The following is a 20,988-nucleotide window of genomic DNA, read 5'->3' on the forward strand; positions in this document are numbered from 1 at the left end:
ATTAAAACTAAAAACAAATAAAGATTCAACCGACAACACAGTCGTTCGTCGTTTTTGGCGAGGCCAACCATGTACTCTGGCCTGGCTTTGCATGGCTAGCGATGTAGCCATGCTTGGCTAGAGCAGCTTGATTTGGCTAGGCGTGGCCAGACCAAATTTAGGCCCAACACAAACAAATGAAACTCTGAAAGGATGAAACTGGGGCACTTGGGCTTAAACAAATTTATTGCATTTGATGAGGGACATTAAATGGAATAGAGCTGTGGATACCCTTTAATGGACTTAAGAAAATCAATTTCTTAATACACTGCATTTCAAAGTTTAAAATATAACATCTTTTTTCATAAATACCCTTAATTAAAAAAAATGGAGTAAAAAGAAATACTTGCAAATAATCCTGGAACTTAACAAAATTAAACATTATATTGGTGTCATGCCAATTTTCTTACTCTTAATTTCAAGTTAGTAAAACAAAACAGAACCAAAAAATCTCAGGATTGTTCCAATGTCACTATATTCTTCCACAATATGTATACTTATTGATAAGCCAACATTTCAAATTATCTCTTAGCTTCTTGTTCATCATCAATCTAATAAAATGAACAAATATAGTCACCCATCCTTGCAGTCAGAATTGGCCGGCTTCTGCACAGAATTTTTGCGAAAGGAAAGTGAATATATATATATATATATATGGTAGCAAAGAATCTCACCGAAATTAGAGTGTCAATTTTATGGGATCAAACCACTTATATTAGACAAGATAAAAAAATATAATTAAATGCAAAAGAATCAGTTCAATTTAAATAAAAAATTTTAGTAAAAAATAAAAAATCTAATTATATGTACATAGCTATTAATGGAAGTTATTAAAATTTAACCTTATAATTAAATAAGAGTAGGTTTTTTGACAATCAAAATGGTTGGATATGTACTTCAAGAGTTTTTAATAAAAAATTAAAAAGAGTAATGCTATGTGTATCCATTTTTGGTATACAATTCATATACACAGTGATATGTCATTATATAATTAGATGATTTTAAAACATATGTCATCATATGATAAAGAAATATTCAATCACATGATAACACCTCATCTGTATACATAAATTATATATAAAAAATAGGTACACATAATTTTATTAGATTAAAAAACCTAGTCAATGGCTATTGATGATTGTTATCAAGTTGTCCGCAATGGGAAGAAAGATAGAATTGTTAAAAGCAAAAAAAAAAAAAACATATCCTCTTAAAAAAAAAAAAAAATACTATCAAAACTTAGAGAACAACAAAATTTCAAGTTAAATGAAAACAGAATGTATAAAGAAAGAATGACAATAATTATGCAAAATCACATAGCTAAATCTTCTTCCAGATACATATTACACATTCACGGTGCAGACTCTTCTACATATTGGTTATTTCTTAACTAAGCCGAGATTTTTTTTTTTTAATTCCTAATGAAAAAATCAGTACTAGAGCTTGTATAATTGCCATAGCTTTGCTGCAAATGTTGGTATTTGTTGTTGTCACATGTCTGATTCCCGTATTACACGAGATGTGGCCCCGGTTGATTCATCAACTTTAAAGACATTATTTGAATAGAATTATATATATAATTTTATATACAAATAATTATATATTATTATGTTATTAAATAATTAATAATTAAAAATAATATAATATAATTATATAATAACATATTATTATTAATATAAATAAAAATGATGTAAAAAAAAAAGTATAAATATAATTTTATTGTCAATAATTGTTACACACCTTCAAAAATTGTTGGATAATAATCCATCCAAATACTCAAGTCAAACATGATTTCCACTGTAGAACTTTAAATGGGCATGCCATATATCAATATCTCTGTAGGACACGTGGAGATTTAATATTTGAGAAGCAGATAGTGATAAGATCCCATTGAGTTGTCTTATCTGTACAATAAGAGTAGATTAGTGACGTGGCAATACAACAACTTGAACTTTAGTGAAGGTGCTGTGGAGGACTCTTGGCCGCTTGTTTGAGTGGCGGAGACCTTCACTTCGATACCCTACCTTGACCAACACATTTATTCATTATTCTTTTTCCTCCTTGCAATTTGTCCGTTTTACCCTTGAGCCGTCTCATCAGCCTCGTCCATTTCTTCTAACCACTCAAAGGCTTTCAATTTCAATACACCCACAAACGATCCTACTATCAAATTTTATTCTATCATAATGAGTTGTTTTATAAATGAACTAAAATTTCTATTATTTTAACGTATGTTATTTAAAAAATTCTTTTTAATATATTAATATAATCAATTTTTTTTTCATTTTGGACAAACATTACAACAATTCTATTATAAATCTTTACAATGTACATAATTTTTTAACATTTACTATTTATTATTTATTTATGTTCATCCAATAGTATAAGATTTTCTCCATCAAAGCGGATAATGAAAAGTGTCATTCTTGAGAGAAGGAATTTTCATGCTGAAATTATTGAATAAGTTTATATTCAAATTAACTTATCATGTTCTTTGTGGAGCTGACTGAAGACAAAGCCAAAACAATGCAGGGGTATAATAGTGAATTAAAACTTAAAAATGCGACAAAGCAACTGGAATTCCAGCTGGCTTAAAGCGAAAGCCAAAAGTCTTTATATAATTGAAAAGACTAAAGAGACAAGTATGGTATGTGAGTGTCTCTCTGTTAAACCGCAAAACGACCAACAATGGCCATGGCTACTCCTTCAAACAACAGGCTCGCCGCCATGGAAAGAACTGGTCAATGGTAATTAAACTATGAAACTCATCCAATTTTCTTTTTCCTTTCTTCATTTGACAACTTTAACAAATTTTTACTACAGGGTTTTTTCTCAGGAAATTCCAACTGATGTTGTGGTTGTAGTTGGTGAAGCAAATCTCTCTCTTCACAAGGTAATTCATTTGATACAATTATTTTGATTTTGAAAACAAAGTATACATGCTAGAAATGAGTCAAAAATAATTTTCAAGTGCAATTTCCGAAACTAAAATAATTAGAATTTTGATTTTTTAAAAAACATTAATGCAAATATATTTGATTGCGTACATGTCAGTTCATGTTGGTTGCGAAGAGCAATTTCATAAGAAAACTTATAATGGAATCGGAGGAAGCTGACCTGACAAGAATCAATCTATCGGAGATACCTGGAGGCCCTGAGATCTTCGAGAAAGTGGCGAAGTTCTGTTATGGAGTGAACTTTGAGATAACAGTTCATAACGTTGCAGCTCTGCATTGTGCGGCGGAGTATCTAGAAATGACCGATAAATATTGCGACAATAACCTCGCAGGTCGCACTGAAGATTTCCTCAGTCAAGTTGCTCTGTCCAGTCTTTCGGGGGCGGTCGTGGTGCTTAAATCGTGCGAAAATCTTCTTCCCTTAGCTGAAGACCTTCAACTTGTTCAGAGATGCATTGATGTCGCTGCTGTTAAGGTAAAACACGAGTGATTTCTCTACCAGATCTGTGCACTTTTTATTCTAAAAGTATATGTATATAAATGAGTGTTCTTAGTCAAAATTATATTTAAATACGATAATATTTACTCAATGAACTGAAATAATATTTTAAAAATAAGAATTTAATTGCATTTAATCAAGGTCGAATCAAGTTCTTGTGTGATTAATTAACTATATGTTAATATTATGTAAATTTTCAGGCTTGCTATGAGGCAAACTTCCCCTGTAGATCACCACCAAACTGGTGGACTGAGGAGCTCTCAATCTTAGACATTGAAACGTTTGGAAGAATTTTGACTGCCATGAAGAGACTAAGCGCTAAAGCTCTAACTCTTTCCAGTGCTATTATCACATTCACTGAGAGATCACTTCGAGATCTCGTCAGAGACCACTCTGGCAAATTGTTGGATTCTGTTGATTCTCAACTCAGAATCCAGCAACGTGATCTTCTTCAATCCATTGTCTCCCTAATGCCCTCCGAAAAAGCCGCCTTCCCCATTAACTTCCTATGCTGCCTTCTCCGCTCAGCAATCTTCCTTAGAGCTTCAAACTCCTGCATGAACGAGCTAGAAAAAAGGATCTCGTCGATACTTGAACATGTGACTGTGGCCGATCTTCTTGTTCTTTCTTTCACTTATGATGGTGAAGGGCTGTTTGATCTAGAAAGCGTGAGGCGGATCATAAGTGGATTCGTGGAGAAGGAGAAGAGTACGGCGGTTTTCGGCGGTGGAGATACCAGAGATGCTTATTCAACCGCGATGCATAGAGTTGCAAAGACGGTGGATGCATATCTCGGAGAGATCGCAACGTGCTCTGAACTCAGCATATCGAAATTCAACGGCATTGCTAATCTTGTTCCCAAAGGCTCACGTAAGGTTGAAGATGATCTTTATCGCGCCATAGATATCTATCTCAAGGTAAGTAACTTCAAAATTAAACCAACTACAGAGCTCAAAACAAGTATATTTAAGCTAATTGCTTGTTCATAATGTTTAGGGGCATCCCAATCTTGACGAGATAGAGCGAGAGAAGTTGTGCAGTTCAATGGATCCATTAAAACTTTCATACGAAGCTCGAGTTCATGCATCACAGAACAAAAGATTGCCGGTGCAGATTGTTTTGCACGCTCTGTATTACGATCAGCTGAAGCTAAGGAGTGGTACGGACGATCGAAGCACGCCTGACGCTGCAACAACGAGAAACCAATTGCACGCCGACGTCTCACTGATTAAAGAAAACGAAGCTTTGAGATCGGAGCTGATTAAGATGAAGCTTTATATAAAAGATATGCAGAAAAATCAAGGGACAACTTCTAGCAATAATAGAGTTGGCCAAAGAAAGCATACATTTTTCTCTTCAATGTCCAAGACTCTAGGAAAGCTGAATCCCTTCAAACATGGATCTAAAGACACTTCAAATATTGAGGATAATGTTGGTGTGGATATTACCAAGCCTAGAAGGAGAAGGTTTTCCATTTCTTAGTTTGTTTTCTTTTTTAATAATTTTTATTGTCTGATAATTTTAATAATAGTATCTGTGTGTAAATCCCACTTTAGACTTTTTGGGGAGTGATTCATGTTGTATTATGATATTGTTTGGTGTTTGGGTGGTGAATTTATGTTATTAGAAACTAAACTAATGTATGAAAAAAATTCATTTGCCCAATTACTTCTTGCATTAATTACATCATATTTATTTATCCTTAATAAATAGAATAACATTTTAAATTAAGAGTTTATAGCTTCAATTACACTCTCAAATTACAAATGTTTGAGACAGGAATCTTATATGGAATTTGAATGAATTTCTTTTGCGTGGGAAGTTGCCAATATATGGCATTACATTGGAGGTTTTATTTCAATTAAATAAGCAATTTCTCTAAGTTGGATAACTTGGACTGGTTGATTGCGTGGGGAAATCGGTCCAACCAAAGTTTGCTTCAGCCGAAAATTAGACGAATTTAGTTCTCCCGTTTGGCTTCTTCCATCACATGGGCTCCGACGGAAACTTGAGAAGGTGACAGGAGCTTAACAACAAGCAATTCAAGATTTTATATGATTGTAAATCAACAATTACAATGGTTAAGAATCCCATTTTTCATAATTACACAAAATATATTGCGAAGTATCATTTTTTGAAAAAAAAAATGAAACCAATAAAAAAATAACACTTCAGTTCGCATGACATAGGAGTAAACGACAAATATCTTCACTAAATGGTCACAATAAGAAAAAATTGAAAAATTGAAATGTTTGATTGAAGTTGCAAAAATTTGTATCAAGGAGAAGTGTTCATATTCTGCTTTCCGTGGATGATTATGTTACCCTTTCATGTTTCTTAAGTGTTCATGAGAACATTGCCAAGTCCAATATAAATGAATAACCCAAAGCATTCTCTATATCATCGGTTGATCATGTCTAATCATTATTAGTGTAGTCAATTAATTTAAAATTATTATCAAATTAAATATTATAGTTTTTTATATCTTATAAATGTCATGGAATTCTCTTTATAATTTTATAGTGAATTTGAACCAGATTTCACTTAAACCTTAAATTTGTAACATACATGATATTCAGTTGAGTGACAATTAGGCAGCAAAGAAATGCAAGTAGACTTCTAATGTATAGTACCGAAATTTTTATCATCTTTATAATAAAGCTTTTCATTCATATCTCTTACTTATAACTATGTCATATTTAATCATATTATTATAATACTAATTATTACTATTATTATACATATGTGAGATTTTTAGCAGTCACGTATAATTTTATCGTTATGTTTTTCTTCAATAGTATAGATAATTATTTTAATTTATATACTTTTGTATCGTTTAAATATATTATCTTGTTAAAATTATTAGGAAGATTTTTTTTTTTTTTTTTTCTTATTTTTTCAGTTTGACTAGGAAAATTTTTCTTTATATAATAACTGAATGAAATGTTATCTTTTTTAGAATAAAAAAATAAAATTTATAAGGAGGTATATTTAATTTTAATTTTTTAAAAATAAAATGGTTTTAAGAAAGGGTGTGTTTTTTTGGTTGTTTGTTTGGCTACCCTTGGAGGCATTTTGGAATAGCTTCCTTCTTTAAAATATTAGTTGTTTGTTTGGGTTTGGGATGGCCCATGAAAGAGGTGGTGCTGAGTTGGGCTTCGAAGTCGGTAAAGGATAAAAACGACGACGTACGAGTAAACTCTCTTCGCCAAAGCATCAGTTGCAAAGTGCGATACAAAAAGGCCCTCAAATCAATTTCTTGCTTCTCACTCCAAATTCTCCTTTTTCTCAATCTCCCAAAATGGCAGCCGCGATGGTTCTCGACCCTAAACCCTCCTCTGAACCTCCGCTTTCACTCCCTTCTACAAGATCCGACCTCCACGGCGGCTCCAGCGACCACCAATTCTCCGACGAAGATGACCTCTACAGCCGCCTCAAATCCCTGCAACGCCAGCTCGAGTTCATCGATATCCAAGAAGAGTACGTCAAAGACGAACAGAAGAATCTGAAACGAGAACTCCTCCGTGCCCAAGAGGAGGTCAAGCGGATCCAATCTGTGCCGTTGGTTATCGGCCAGTTCATGGAAATGGTTGACCAGAACAACGGCATCGTCGGCTCCACTACCGGCTCCAATTATTATGTTAGAATTCTTAGTACGATTAATCGGGAGCTGTTGAAACCCTCGGCCTCTGTGGCATTGCACCGACATTCAAATGCACTAGTTGATGTTCTTCCACCCGAAGCTGATTCCAGTATTTCGCTTCTTAGCCAGTCGGAGAAGCCCGATGTTACGTATAATGTGAGTTTCTGCTTTTGGTTTAGGGCTAACAACATACGGGCGCTTAGCAATGGTTAGAGAAAACCCTAAGGGTGTTATTAATTATTTCAAAACTAGAACATTGACATTAAAATTGAACTGAGGATTGGGGGAGGTCGATGACATTAACTCTTTTTTTTTTTTTTAAATAATTGTAATGAAGTGCTTTTTGGTTTGTTTGATAAATAATTTTATGATAGGGATGCAAGACAATTTATGAAAATGTTATTTGTTCAGACTGAGTTCAAATGTTTTAAGATAATATCTTAAAAACTAGAGCCTTGTAAGGGTCACTGTAGATTTGAACTCGGAAATAGTATATTGAGGTATAAAGTTCTATGTAAGAATGTTATTCTCAGTTCTTGATGTTGCATCACTTTTTGCTATTGCTTGGAGATAATCATCGGAGAAATTATCAAAGAAAGAATATGGCAAGATTTTTAAGTATAATTGAAGAATTATGGACTTTGATTAACATGTATAATGTCATACTAAGTCAATTTAATATTATCAGGTCAGTAATATATAGTTCCATGCATACTGAGTTTAGTAACTTTTATTTAAAATTTAACTTCTAAGAATTAGATTTACTTCAAGTCACCAAATTAAGGGCTCTTTTGTAATGGTAGGAGGAGGACAGAAAAATTTGCTTTTGATTGTTAAAGGTAAATTAGAAGAAAAAAGGGATTATTCTTAAGGTTTGTTAAAAAAAGCAACAATAAAGTAGAGATAACTTCTGTCTTTCTGTAGTATGTGAAATTATCAACCTATTGTTATTATCATGTGGTGAAAAAATGACTTAGATTATATGTAAAATGATTTACAAGCTTTATGAATGAGATTGGATTTGAGCTGTACTTGGGATGGTGGGCCAAGGCCATTTCATTCGTTTAGAGAAATGCAAGAAAAAAGCTCAAAAACTAGTTCAGGAAGATTGCAAAGGATCTTTCTTGGAGTCTCATCCATTTTACCACTTGTCTCTTGCTTTTGTGTATATATTTTCCTAGCTTATGTTTGTACCAAAATTTTGTGTTGTTAGGATATTGGAGGATGTGACATTCAAAAGCAGGAAATTCGTGAGGCTGTTGAGTTACCACTAACTCATCATGAATTATACAAGCAAATTGGGATAGACCCTCCTCGTGGAGTTTTACTTTATGGTCCACCTGGAACTGGAAAAACTATGCTTGCCAAAGCAGTTGCTAATCATACAACTGCGGCATTCATTAGAGTTGTTGGCTCTGAATTTGTTCAGAAGTATCTGGGTGAGGTATGAGTTTGTTGAGTTTTGAATTGATTTAACCTTGTCTGGTTTTGGCAATGGTTGTCTATTTTTCTAGTTATAACATCATTTTTATTTGTCATACTTCAGGGTCCACGGATGGTTCGTGATGTTTTCCGTCTTGCCAAAGAGAATGCCCCTGCCATTATCTTTATAGATGAGGTAGATGCTATTGCCACTGCTAGGTTTGATGCTCAAACTGGTGCTGATAGAGAGGTTCAGCGTATTCTCATGGAGTTACTGAATCAGGTATGACTGTATTATACAGTTGAATTCAGTGATTTACTTAATAGTGATTTATAACATTTTTTAGATTATAATTTTTACTGACTTTTATTTTTACAATTTTCTAGATGGATGGGTTTGACCAGACGGTTAACGTTAAGGTTATTATGGCCACCAATCGTGCTGACACTTTGGACCCCGCACTCTTACGTCCTGGGAGGCTTGATAGAAAAATTGAGTTTCCATTGCCTGATAGACGGCAAAAGAGGCTTGTTTTTCAGGTGGGTGGTGTGCACATTCACGTTTGTAAATTTTATTATTTGTGATTAATTTGTCTGTCTATTCTATTGAGAGAATTATTTTCCTTGCCAGTGTTTTCTGTTATGAATTATATGTCTAATCTACTTTATGATGGCTGGGTGTCTTCCAGGTTTGCACTGCTAAAATGAACCTAAGTGATGAGGTGGACTTGGAGGATTATGTCTCCCGACCTGACAAAATCAGTGCTGCAGAGGTCAGTTGGTTTCAATTTTCTTTATAGAAGCTCATCATGCTATGGAAAGTAACTTCTGTCACGGTTGCAGTTTGACTCCTGTGTAGCAGGAAAATCGTTTTACCATTTTGCATATTTCTTTTCATCAATGTCACATACATAACCATTTTAGTCTACTCTATGTATATCTTCAAAAGCTTTGGGGTTGGCTGTTCAGAGCATATTTCTAAGCAGTAAGCACTCAAAAGCAGCTATTATTGTGCTCCATCAGGCTACACACACTACTTTAAGCAAGCAGTAATTGCTCTTATGTTCATCCTTTCTCGTTTCACGAGAATTACTTGGTTTTCCTGTATGAAGCAATTACCCATAATAGGGGAACTTACCTCCTTTTACCATGTCCAAGTGTTTGGCATTGTGGAGATAACCATTATAAAGATTTAGCAAAAGTTATGATTTTTATACAAAGAAGTGTTTGCAACAGATGTGGTGTGGCCAAAATTTATTTGAGAGATGCTTGATGCAAACCTAATGATCTGATTCCTTTTTTAAATTTATTTTAAACTCTTTATTAGAATTGAGACCATTAATTTTTATGATTGACCTATGCTTTAACTTGCTGGCTGGTAAATCTTTAAAACACCAGAAGGGACGAAACAGTTGATGAAGAGTTAGTGGGGGGTTGAGGGGACAGGATTGAGCTCTAGCTCATTAGGTTCATTTTATGTTTTTAGAATATGATCATTATATCAATTACATTCTTAATTAACCAATTTCCCTTGTGGTTTTTGACTGCTACAGATTGCGGCTATCTGTCAAGAAGCTGGAATGCATGCAGTGCGCAAGAACAGGTACGTAATACTCCCGAAGGACTTTGAGAAGGGTTATCGAACCAATGTGAAGAAACCTGACACTGACTTTGAATTTTACAAATGAAGAAGGCCAGAAGTGCACAAGAGCATTGCATTGCTTATGTTTGGTAAACTGTTTCGGTCATATATTAATCTTGCTATCATACATTAGTAAGAACTCTGTGATAGTAAGTAGACTTTGTTGAACAAATATTATTGTATGCAGAAGTGGTTTATGGCCAAAACTTGTGTATTTCTCTGATGACCTTGCATTTGGTATCTAATCCAATGCTATAGTGTGGCCGATTGGTTTCATTTATTAGGAACAGATAATTGGCATTATTCTTTTTTTTTTTCAAAAATTTCCTTCTTTTAGTTCATTCTGTTTGATAAATATATAGCTGAATTAATGATTTGGATGTTGGGTTGCATGTCTAATGTTTTGAGTCATATAGGTACCACCGTATAGCATTGTGGTGCGCTGTTGCACATTTGTATTTGACATTTTCATGAGCTATGAAATCACCACTTTATTTTATTTATTATAAAACAATATGCAAAATGCAATTTTATATTAAGGTGTCATAATCTATTCAACAACTAAGCAAGAAGTCAATTTCTTTTATAACTTAAATATTTTAATGTGTATAAATTCGAAAATTAATGAACTTTTTACGACAAATCAATATTAAAGAATTCATGTCCTTTGTTATAAAATTTAAATAATAATAATAATAATACAAGTATATTAATTAAATTCAAAAGGCAAGGGAGATAAAAAGATTTAATGAATAAAATCTATTTAAGGAACCAATGTAATTTAAAACTAAAAATAGAGACCCACCCACGTGGTTTTAAAATAAAAAGGTCATAACAAAATGATTGTTTCAATTTCGTTTGGTTATTAATACGAATTTCTCTTTAAGGTGTTACTAGAATTTATAATATGATCAATGATAGGAGAGAATTATATGAAGATTATTATTATTATTATCAAAAAAATTTTGAAAATAAAATGGCAAATGAATGATTTTAAGATCCAAATGTTATGTTCATTTGAATTATTAGTCCACCTTTTTTACAATTTTCCAAATGATCATGTTGGGAGGAACTTTTAAAATTTCAAAACTTGATAATTCAAGTGGGGTTGGCTAAAACTTGGTAGCAATTAAGTTTTTACTTGGATTTTGTCTAGTTATATGGCAGGGAATTTAACTGTTTAATAATATGATTTCTTAAATTTTGGCTGAAGCTCAACTCAACTCAACTCTTATTAATTAATTTGTATATATTATTTTGAAGAAATTGGATTGCTTGCGTTAATATGAAGCATATATGGCTCCTGCCTGCCTGCCTGCCAACTAACGAAAATGTTTTCACTTTCATCCAAAGCATCCAAATCGCTATTTTACTGGTGATAAAAATCCATCAATTTAAGTTGTAACTTAATTATCATTTCATTTAAGAAAAATAAATTGACCAGATTTCATCTTATCTTAAACTTATATAATAACCAACCAACATTCATTGTTCCTTGTCCCTTTTTTAGAAATAAATACTATACTATACCTTACTTTATTAAGTTAGTTAAAATTTGGTTTCAAAATATCTATTTTTATAGGCTAAATTTTCCTCTATGATTATCTAAAATCTTCCTGAAATTATCATATTATATCAAATATATAATTCATGATCGAGTAATCCTTACATTTTGGGTCAATTGCGCCAACCACTTTTGATTTTTTTTATTATAATGAGTTGAGGGTTACTAATCTACCAATATCACTTCTAATTTTTTGATGATTATGCAAGCCTCTTGAAGACTCTTGACCTAACATTTTTGTCGCTAGAAAAGGGCAAGTGTGTTTTTTTCCTTCACATCTTTAAAAAATAAATTAATTAACCCTAAAAAATTTGTAATTAAAAAGAAAAAAAAAAAACCTATAATTTCTTCAAGCTGGGTAGACAGTAGTAGAAAAGATGATGAGGGCATAAAGATGAAGAGATAAAGTGGAAGAAGAGGGAAGGATAAAGGGAACATTAAGCAAAACCGCGAGGGTGAAAAACAATTTACTGATACTAAATGATGAACATGATGATCAAAGTTGACAGAATGATGGTAGTAGTATTTGAAACACCAGGTTTTATTGAAAAATAAGCCCAAACTCACCATTTTAGTTTTAGTTTCTGAAATCTTATGGGTGTTACAGTTCATTCATATATTTACAAATATGACAAAAATTTAAATCCATATTTTTTTTTTTAAATTTTAATATTTTATCAATTTTGTTATTCCTTAATCTAAAAGGATCCACGTTGCATGGTTACAAAAACATGAATTAAATAGAGTAGTTGGATGTTCATTCCTCCCTCAGGCTCAACCTCGCCCTCTGACTTGCCTTACTAAATTACTTGGATTGCAATATTCTAAGGTAACCGATTAAGCCAGCTATACTTACCCAATAAATATGGCATTGAAGACTCTGAAGTAGTTCTTATATTAAATGAATTCGTATTCCGACTATGGAAATTTCCAACAACTCACATGGAGTTCACACACACACACACACACACACACACACACACACACACACATATATATATATATATATATATATATATATATATTTAAGTAATTGGCCTCTTCTCTTTGTCAAATTTTTAAAACAAAACAAGATCAAGGGGCTAAAAAGAGGTTCATCAGGGTAAACTCTTTAAACGCTTATATTATCAAACACATGTATGGTTCTTTAGAGTGAACAGCTCTATGCCAAATGTAGAAGAAAAAAAGGAGAATAATTTACAATTCACTTAAACATAACAAGGTCAAGACGTTGAGGAGGAGGAGGAGGTTATTGACCCTTTCACACTTGTTTGTAGCCCATAATTAAGTTTTGAGGAATTATTGACGTCCAACGTTTAAAAATCAACCATCTGGTGTCCTATTATTATCAGGCTATTTTACAACTATCTAACATTACAACTACAGTTGCCTTAACATTAAATTTGTTGTGGTACATTTGAGTAATATACATTTCCTCTTTTGATGAGCAAAGCAACTCTTTAATTTTTGAAATTTGAGAGTCTAATATCATATAAATCTTATATTAGAAACTTATACTTTTTAATGTGAGACACAAATTTTATATTCTGTACTTCAATTTTTAATATGTTTATTTCAAAACTTTGCGTGATTTCAGTATTTTGGTGATTATCGATCTTAAAAGTGGATTATTGGAGTTTAAACATATTGGTTAATCATATATAATTGGCAAAAAAAAGTAACTGAGGTGATGATGACCGTTTCAAAAACTTTATGGGGGCCATTAAAATGCAAATCCTCAAGTCAAAAAAACAAAAGAGGAAAAAGAGGAGTGTGAAGGTACAAGTACAACTAGTGAGAGGCGTGAAGTAAACGGCTTAACACCTTGAAGAAATTAATTAATTAAAATGTATTAAGAGAGAAAGTTTCACTTTCACTTCTCTCAGCTCACTCTCACTTCATGTCTTGAGTCTTAGTCAAACCCCATTGCTTTTTCTTTCTTTCTTTTTAAAAAATTCTCACGGCTTTAACCTCCAGACAGCTCAAAACAACTGCTTCTAACATGTCTTACAACATCCCCACGTGTCTCCACTTCATCTTGATTTACTTCCCATTACACTTCCTTTAGCTTAACATCAAATGTTGGATCTGAAACTCCTCTTCGTAGTTTCCTAAGCAAATGCTGTTAAAGAATGAAATTCTTCAGTTTCACCTTTTTATGTCTATGCTGAGTTGACCTGTCAACTCATTATTGGATGACAGGTACACTTTCAGTTTACATTTTTCATCTTTTACTTGGTGGATCTGGGTAATTCTCAAATATGTTTCTGGGTTTTTTAATTTTTTTGTAAATGTGGTTTATTTGAAAAAAAATCTCTTTTTTGAAAATACTTTTGTGAATTGTTTTTTTAATGACAAGCTTGGTGTTTTGTTGGGTGCATTGTCATAATTTTTTGTTGTTCTATGAGAACTTATAATTCTCTTTATGTATTGAAAGTTTTGTGTTTGTTCTGTCATTGGTAAAGTTAGGTGTATTTGTAATTGAGCCTTTAAATTTCGCGTACTTAAAATCACTCATTTGCTTTATTTCTGCTTTTTGATAATGCTTAATTTTTATGTTCTTTTTAACAAATTCTTTTTTATTAGAAAGAATTTGAGTTAAAAATTTTAGTGAAAAAGTTGATAAAATTCTCAATTCATTATGTTATCTAATTTTAGATGTTTCAGTTCCTCAATGGTTGAAATAGCTATTAGATTTCTTAGCTTTGAACGAGCTACTTTTGTGCATTTTTGAATGAAAAATTGCCCCATCTTGGAAGCAGAAGCAGGCAATGCTTAAATTTTGTGCGTGTTTTGTGTGTTTCTTTTGGCATACAGGTGCATTTCAATCTAGTTTTTATGCATAAAAGTATAACTTTTATGATTTTATAACTAATAATTTATAGATCAAAAAGAAATTGAAGAATTCTCCTTTATAATTTCTAAAGTTCAGGAAAATTAGCACCATCTCCATCATTCAGAAAATTAAAAAGAAGATTTGTTGCATTGCCTTTTACATTTTTGAATCTTGTAGTTATTTTTTGGCTCAAATCTTGCTTGTGCATTGATCATGGGCTAGTTCCTTTGTTAAAAAGATGCCTGTTGACTATTTATTTACTCTTAATATCAATAATAGTGGTTTTTAAATTGTGTTTCTAGCTGTCTAATGTTACTCTGTGGTTTATCAGGAATTTGAGGTCTGCATAGGGTGCCCTTCTATTACTGCATTCAATTTCAGATGCCCTGTGTCAAGCAACTCCTCATGAATTTCGAGTTCACTTCATTGTTTGTTTCCCTCTTTATCATTGTCAATATGTTTGCTTCGGCTGTTACAGACCTGAACTCGGATCAACAAGCCCTTCTTGATTTTGCTGCTAAGTCACACCATCTTAGGAAACTCAACTGGAGCTCTACTAATCCCATCTGCCAGTTTTGGGTGGGCATCACTTGCACGAAGGATGGTACTCGTGTGGTTAGACTTCGGCTCCCAGGAATTGGACTTATAGGCCCTATACCAAACAACACTCTTGGTAAACTAGATGCCCTTAGGATTTTAAGCCTTCGATCTAATGTACTAACTGGTAGTCTACCATCTGATATTATCTCCCTTCCTTCTCTGCAATACATCTATCTTCAACATAATAACTTCTCTGGTGACATTCCTTCATCCTTCTCCCCTCAACTCACTGTATTGGATCTCTCATTCAATTCCTTCACAGGAAACATTCCGCGGAGCATGAACAATTTGACGCAACTCACTGGATTGAATCTCCAGAACAACAACCTTTCTGGACCCATTCCCAATTTAAGCAACACTAAGCTCAGGCACTTGAATTTAAGCTACAACCATCTTAATGGTTCAATCCCACTGTCCCTTCAAAAGTTCCCCAATTCTTCTTTTATAGGAAATTCTTTCTTATGTGGACCACCACTACAAACATGCTCTACTATTCCACCTTCTCCACCCCCTGTATTACCTCGAAAAAAAAGCTCCAAAAAGAAACTGGCATTGGGTGCTATCATTTCCATTGTTGTAGGAGCCATGATACTATTTCTTCTAGCTCTAATTATTTTATTCTGTTGTTTGAAGAAAAAGGATAATCAAGGTAATGGTGTAGCTAAAGGGAAGGCTTCTAGTAGTAGCAGGGGTGAAAAACCTAAAGAGGAGTTTGGAAGTGGGGTGCAAGAGCCAGAGAAAAACAAGCTGGTTTTCTTTGAAGGTTGCTCATATAATTTTGACCTTGAGGATTTATTAAGGGCTTCAGCTGAGGTGCTCGGTAAGGGTAGTTATGGCACAGCATATAAAGCTGTCCTGGAGGAATCAACAACAGTAGTGGTTAAAAGGTTAAAGGAAGTGGTGGTGGGCAAGAGGGACTTTGAGCAGCAAATGGAGATTATTGGAAGGGTTGGACAACACCCAAATGTCATGCCACTTCGTGCTTATTACTACTCCAAGGATGAAAAGCTCTTGGTTTATGATTATTATTCCAGTGGCAACTTATTGACACTTTTGCATGGTATACTTTTTGTGCTTCTCTGTTCCTTTTATTCAAGTCAAAGAACAATTAAGAATGACAGCATAACTAGGAAGATTGGTTTTTTTTTTTTTTTTTTAATTTAAAACTTAGAGTTACCTTGAAAGTGGCAAAGGGATATCTTGCCATGTAAGTGACACATAAACATATAAAATTTATCACCCTTGCCTTTATATTAGGAGCCAAGAGTTCATATCTTTATAATTGACTATTGTGAGACTATTGAAAGACCCCCCGTATGTGAAAAAGTAGTGTTTTTAAATCCTACAATTTATCAATGTGGAGTCTAGGTTACTAGAATTTCCTTATTAATCAGGAAATTATTAATGACAAACCAAATATGAAGCAATAGATATATGATAACGTTAATTTAAATATTACTATATTTATGAATAAATTTTGTGTTATTTCTGGAAGTTTAAAATATTAAAATTACTGGCAATTAGAAACTTAAGGACTAGAAACCTAATCTATATGCCATTGTGTAGTGATTTGACTGTGGGAAAAATATTCTATAGTTTTAAGATCTTTTAAACAATGTTAAAAATAGGAGTATGCTTGAGATGGTATCTTGATAATTGAAATATTGACTTCTTATTTTTATGTTTTGAAAGATCTTGGACTCAATTTAGAAATGATTTATCATATCAGTGGTTACATGATCTCTATATTAGTGATAAAACATTGTAAATTAAATATTTAATGTTGCTATCATGGTTACATAGAGACATGTAATATTACAATTTGGTTTTGAATATAAATTAGTTTATAAGGATAAATGAGGGATTTGATGATTGTGGAGTTGCATAGGATTCTTACCATGATATTTGAGAAGGCTTGATTACTTGGAAGAAACAGGAGTACGCTGATAAAATCCTTTTTATGGTATGGGTGGATTTCAGTGTTGATGATTCAGGAATTATTTACTCCTGGGACAGTAATTGACTCTGAAGTTGCTTCCATAAGAAAGTATGAATATGCAGCTTTGATGACTTTGACTTCCGATCTCAATTATACGGAAAAGCTTGGATATTTTTTGGACCTGAACCTGGAAGATTCTAACTTCCAGATGATCTAAGTTAAACAAAGAAGCTTGGATATTCTTCTGAACGTAAGGCTTCTTAATTAGGATTATTATCATTTTTGCAGAACTACCCTTCTGTGCATGGGACTGTGCTACCTTATTTAAAATGGTCTGTTATTTTCTAAATTTGCCTTGGTCTAGTTCAGCTGTTTCATTCATCTAAAGAATTCTGATACACCCTGCATCATATATTTACTTGTTATCAGGAAACCGGGGAGCTGGAAGAACACCACTTGACTGGGACACCAGAATAAAGATATCCCTTGGGACTGCAAGAGGAATCGCTCATGTTCATTCCATGGGTGGCCCAAAATTCACTCATGGAAATATCAAATCCTCAAATGTCCTTCTCAACCAAGATCTTGATGGATGTATCTCTGATTTTGGCCTGACCCCTCTTATGAATGTTCCCGCAACTCCATCTAGGAGTGCTGGCTATCGCGCTCCTGAGGTGATTGAAACTCGTAAGCACAGTCATAAATCAGATGTGTACAGCTTTGGTGTCCTTCTCCTTGAGATGCTGACTGGAAAAGCGCCACTTCAGTCGCCAGGGCGTGATGATATGGTTGATCTACCAAGGTGGGTTCAGTCTGTTGTTAGGGAAGAATGGACAGCTGAGGTTTTTGATGTTGAGTTGATGAGATTCCAGAACATTGAAGAAGAAATGGTACAGATGCTGCAAATTGCCATGGCTTGTGTGGCAAAAGTGCCAGACTTGAGGCCTAATATGGATGAAGTTGTTAGAATGATTGAAGAAATCCGGCAATCTGACTCGGAAAACCGGCCTTCATCTGAAGAGAACAAATCAAAGGATTCAAATGTGCAGACTCCATAATTGTTTACAAAGTTTGTGCCCAATTATTTCAAGTAAGAATCATTATTATTCTATGGGGAGATGTTTTCCCAAGCATTATTTGGAGGTGATGCATTATGGTGGCTTCGTACAGTGTGAATTGTTCAATTTGCCATTTTCCTTAGGGATGTAGTTCTATTTTTCCCCCTTTTTCCAACTCATTTGATGGGTTTTTATATTTCAAAGATTTGTTGTAATAATCTTTATTTCTACTTGGCGAATGAAGTTTAATCAATGCTAATACTCCACAACCAGTATCACAAATTATCAACAGTTCAAAGAAGAATTAAGTTTTTATTACTGAGTTGATTTAGTAGGAATCTGATTTTACTTCTCAGTTGTTTCTAATGACATCCCTTGTGTGTTCAGTTATTAAGTATTATGTGCAAAAGGGTATTTTAGTAATTTTGGTTATTAAATTTTAAAATCCATAGAGTATATTTTTAATCACACTAGATAAGTTAAATATCGTAACGCTTTTTTTCATAGGATAATATTTATATCTCACTAATAATACTCACGGGCAATAGGGCTATTCTCGACATACAAAGTGTGCCACAACCATGTCGCCACACAATTTTAATGTCAAAACGCATTTGTAGCATCTCTTGCTAAACTATACTATTTAAAACAATTTTTTTTAGTTCAAATACTAAATTTACACAATATGGTATACTATAGTTTATATTTTCACTTATGGTATAAATCAATTCAATTAACAAACTGAATCGTAACATATTTATCTACCCTTAAAACTAAAATTGGTATATTTTTATTGTTTATTATGACAGCATGTTGCCAATAGAAAAAAAAAAAAGGTTCATAACTGAAAGTAACATGGCAATCCGGCATTCCTCATCATTTCTAGAATTGTCTTAGTTTGACTTTTATTGTGCCACAATACACCAAAATACACATGGTTGACTATTAAAAAGATGATGTAGATGGTGGGGATTTAGAAACATACACATGCATGCATCAAAGAGGTGAGCAGTTACATCAGAATATGATATCCTCAGGTGGATGGAGGAGATTGACAAGTAAAATTAGTGCCGGAAACTTTAATTCATATTTTTAATTAATTAATTAATTAATTATAAAGTAGAATTAATGAATTATCGCTTAGGTGAGAAGCAATGAGACAAATGATACGAGATGAGGGGTCATCCTCCCTTTCCAGTATCAATTGCATGATTGCTTCTTCACATGCATTAGCCTTTGCTTTAATTTCAAGGCATTTGCAATTACAATATATACAGTTCGTGAAGAATCAATGATCAAGATTCGAAAGGCAAATATATAACAATAAAACTATATGTATTTATTTTAAATATATAAATAAATACACATATAATACGTGTCATCAAATGATTAATAATTTTAAATTGAGGATAAAATAGTAACTAATCTAATACAAGTATGTATTCATTTATATATTCAAAATATGTATACGTAGTATTACTCAATACATAGTGACAATAATAATACACACTTACGAAGAAGTGATCATACAATTACAATGCCTTTACAATATAATGTCCTTTCCTTGCTTATTGAGGATTTAATCAAATGGTCAATTGTGTGGCTTGTTGCCACAAGACCTAGTGTTTACATGGTTAAAAGTTACTGTTTTCTATTTCTTAAAGATTGTAAGGTTCACTAAAGACTCGAATTTTGAATTAGAAAATGTATAAAAATTTCTAGATTATCAAGGAAAAAAAACTTATAATTAAATATTTTTTTCTATTTCTTTATTTAGAAAGATATTTTATTACGTGATGAAATTATTATTATTATTATTAACAAAGTAAATTATATTTTTCCAGCCGAGGATTTCATTTGAAAACATTTTTCCACTTCAAAATAATATAAATAACACTTTATTATTTAAAATTAAATTACATTAAAAAATAAATGTATAGGAGAAAAAAATAATTTTATTATCATAAATTAAAAAATTAAAAACATTTTTTACATATAAAATCTAAATTTTTAAATATAATAATTAAATCATAAAAAATATTTGAAAACTCTGATTAAAATCATGGAAAGAAATTAAAGTTAAGACAAGATGGGAGAAGAGACAAAATACATGAAAATCAGAAATAAAGGTAAAAAAATAATATTATTTATCTTATCGATAACTCATATTTTATCATTATTATTATTCATTCCACTAGTAAACTTCTAACAAAATCTTTTGTTAGTTTAAATTTGTCTTAAACCAAACTAATAAATTTGCCAAACTTAAATTAATTTATATTTTAACTTGAATCAACTTAAATTCAATCTTAGATTTTATGTTAAAATATATTATTTAGGCCAAAAGACTTGTTCCCACCCGAGATTTAATGTAATTTGAAACTTTTACCTATTAATTTTTAAAAACTCAAAATCTCATCTATAAGTCAAATTTTGTTAAAACTCTCGATTAAATTTAAAGATAAAACCGTTATTTCAATCATAATATTACAAAATTTTTTAAGATAGAGGTGAAACAAATGTTCAAAAATTTTGAGAGGCAACTACAATAACATAAAATTAAAAGAGATAAAATTTTAAAGTTTTAAGAAAAATGAACTTTTTAAAATTTAAAAATATAAATATAAGAGAAATAATTATTTTTTAAAATTAAAATAGAAAAAAAGATTAAGTTTTAATTTTTTTAATATTATTATTATTGAAATGATAATTTTGTTTTATATATGAGAGTTTTAAAAAAATTTAATTTAGAAATAAAATTTTAAATTTTCGAAAATTAGTGAACAATC

At 32.2% G+C, this 20,988-nt stretch overlaps 3 protein-coding genes across 3 annotated transcripts; all 3 read left to right on the plus strand.

Moving 5' to 3' along the window:
* The first annotated feature begins 2,655 nt into the window (after positions 1-2,655).
* LOC123210074 (root phototropism protein 2) lies at positions 2,656-5,160 on the plus strand. The gene is made up of 5 exons (XM_044628265.1): positions 2,656-2,786; positions 2,863-2,932; positions 3,094-3,471; positions 3,696-4,412; positions 4,492-5,160. The coding sequence occupies exons 1-5, from the start codon at positions 2,728-2,730 to the stop codon at positions 4,975-4,977; spliced, it is 1,710 nt and encodes a 569-aa protein (XP_044484200.1). The 5' UTR covers positions 2,656-2,727; the 3' UTR covers positions 4,978-5,160.
* A 1,559-nt stretch (positions 5,161-6,719) lies between these two features.
* LOC123212132 (26S proteasome regulatory subunit 6B homolog) lies at positions 6,720-10,543 on the plus strand. Its single transcript, XM_044631191.1, has 6 exons — positions 6,720-7,294; positions 8,352-8,582; positions 8,685-8,843; positions 8,948-9,100; positions 9,250-9,333; positions 10,114-10,543. Exons 1-6 carry the CDS (start codon positions 6,797-6,799, stop codon positions 10,246-10,248), a joined length of 1,260 nt encoding a protein of 419 aa, XP_044487126.1. The 5' UTR covers positions 6,720-6,796; the 3' UTR covers positions 10,249-10,543.
* Positions 10,544-13,649: 3,106 nt separating this feature from the next.
* Positions 13,650-18,460, plus strand: LOC123212131 (probable inactive receptor kinase At5g58300). Its single transcript, XM_044631190.1, has 3 exons — positions 13,650-13,968; positions 14,934-16,262; positions 17,571-18,460. Exons 2-3 carry the CDS (start codon positions 14,984-14,986, stop codon positions 18,197-18,199), a joined length of 1,908 nt encoding a protein of 635 aa, XP_044487125.1. The 5' UTR covers positions 13,650-13,968; positions 14,934-14,983; the 3' UTR covers positions 18,200-18,460.
* Positions 18,461-20,988: the final 2,528 nt, after the last annotated feature.

This window comes from Mangifera indica, chromosome 3 (genome assembly GCF_011075055.1).
Source record: "Mangifera indica cultivar Alphonso chromosome 3, CATAS_Mindica_2.1, whole genome shotgun sequence".
Classification (NCBI taxonomy): Eukaryota; Viridiplantae; Streptophyta; class Magnoliopsida; order Sapindales; family Anacardiaceae; genus Mangifera; species Mangifera indica.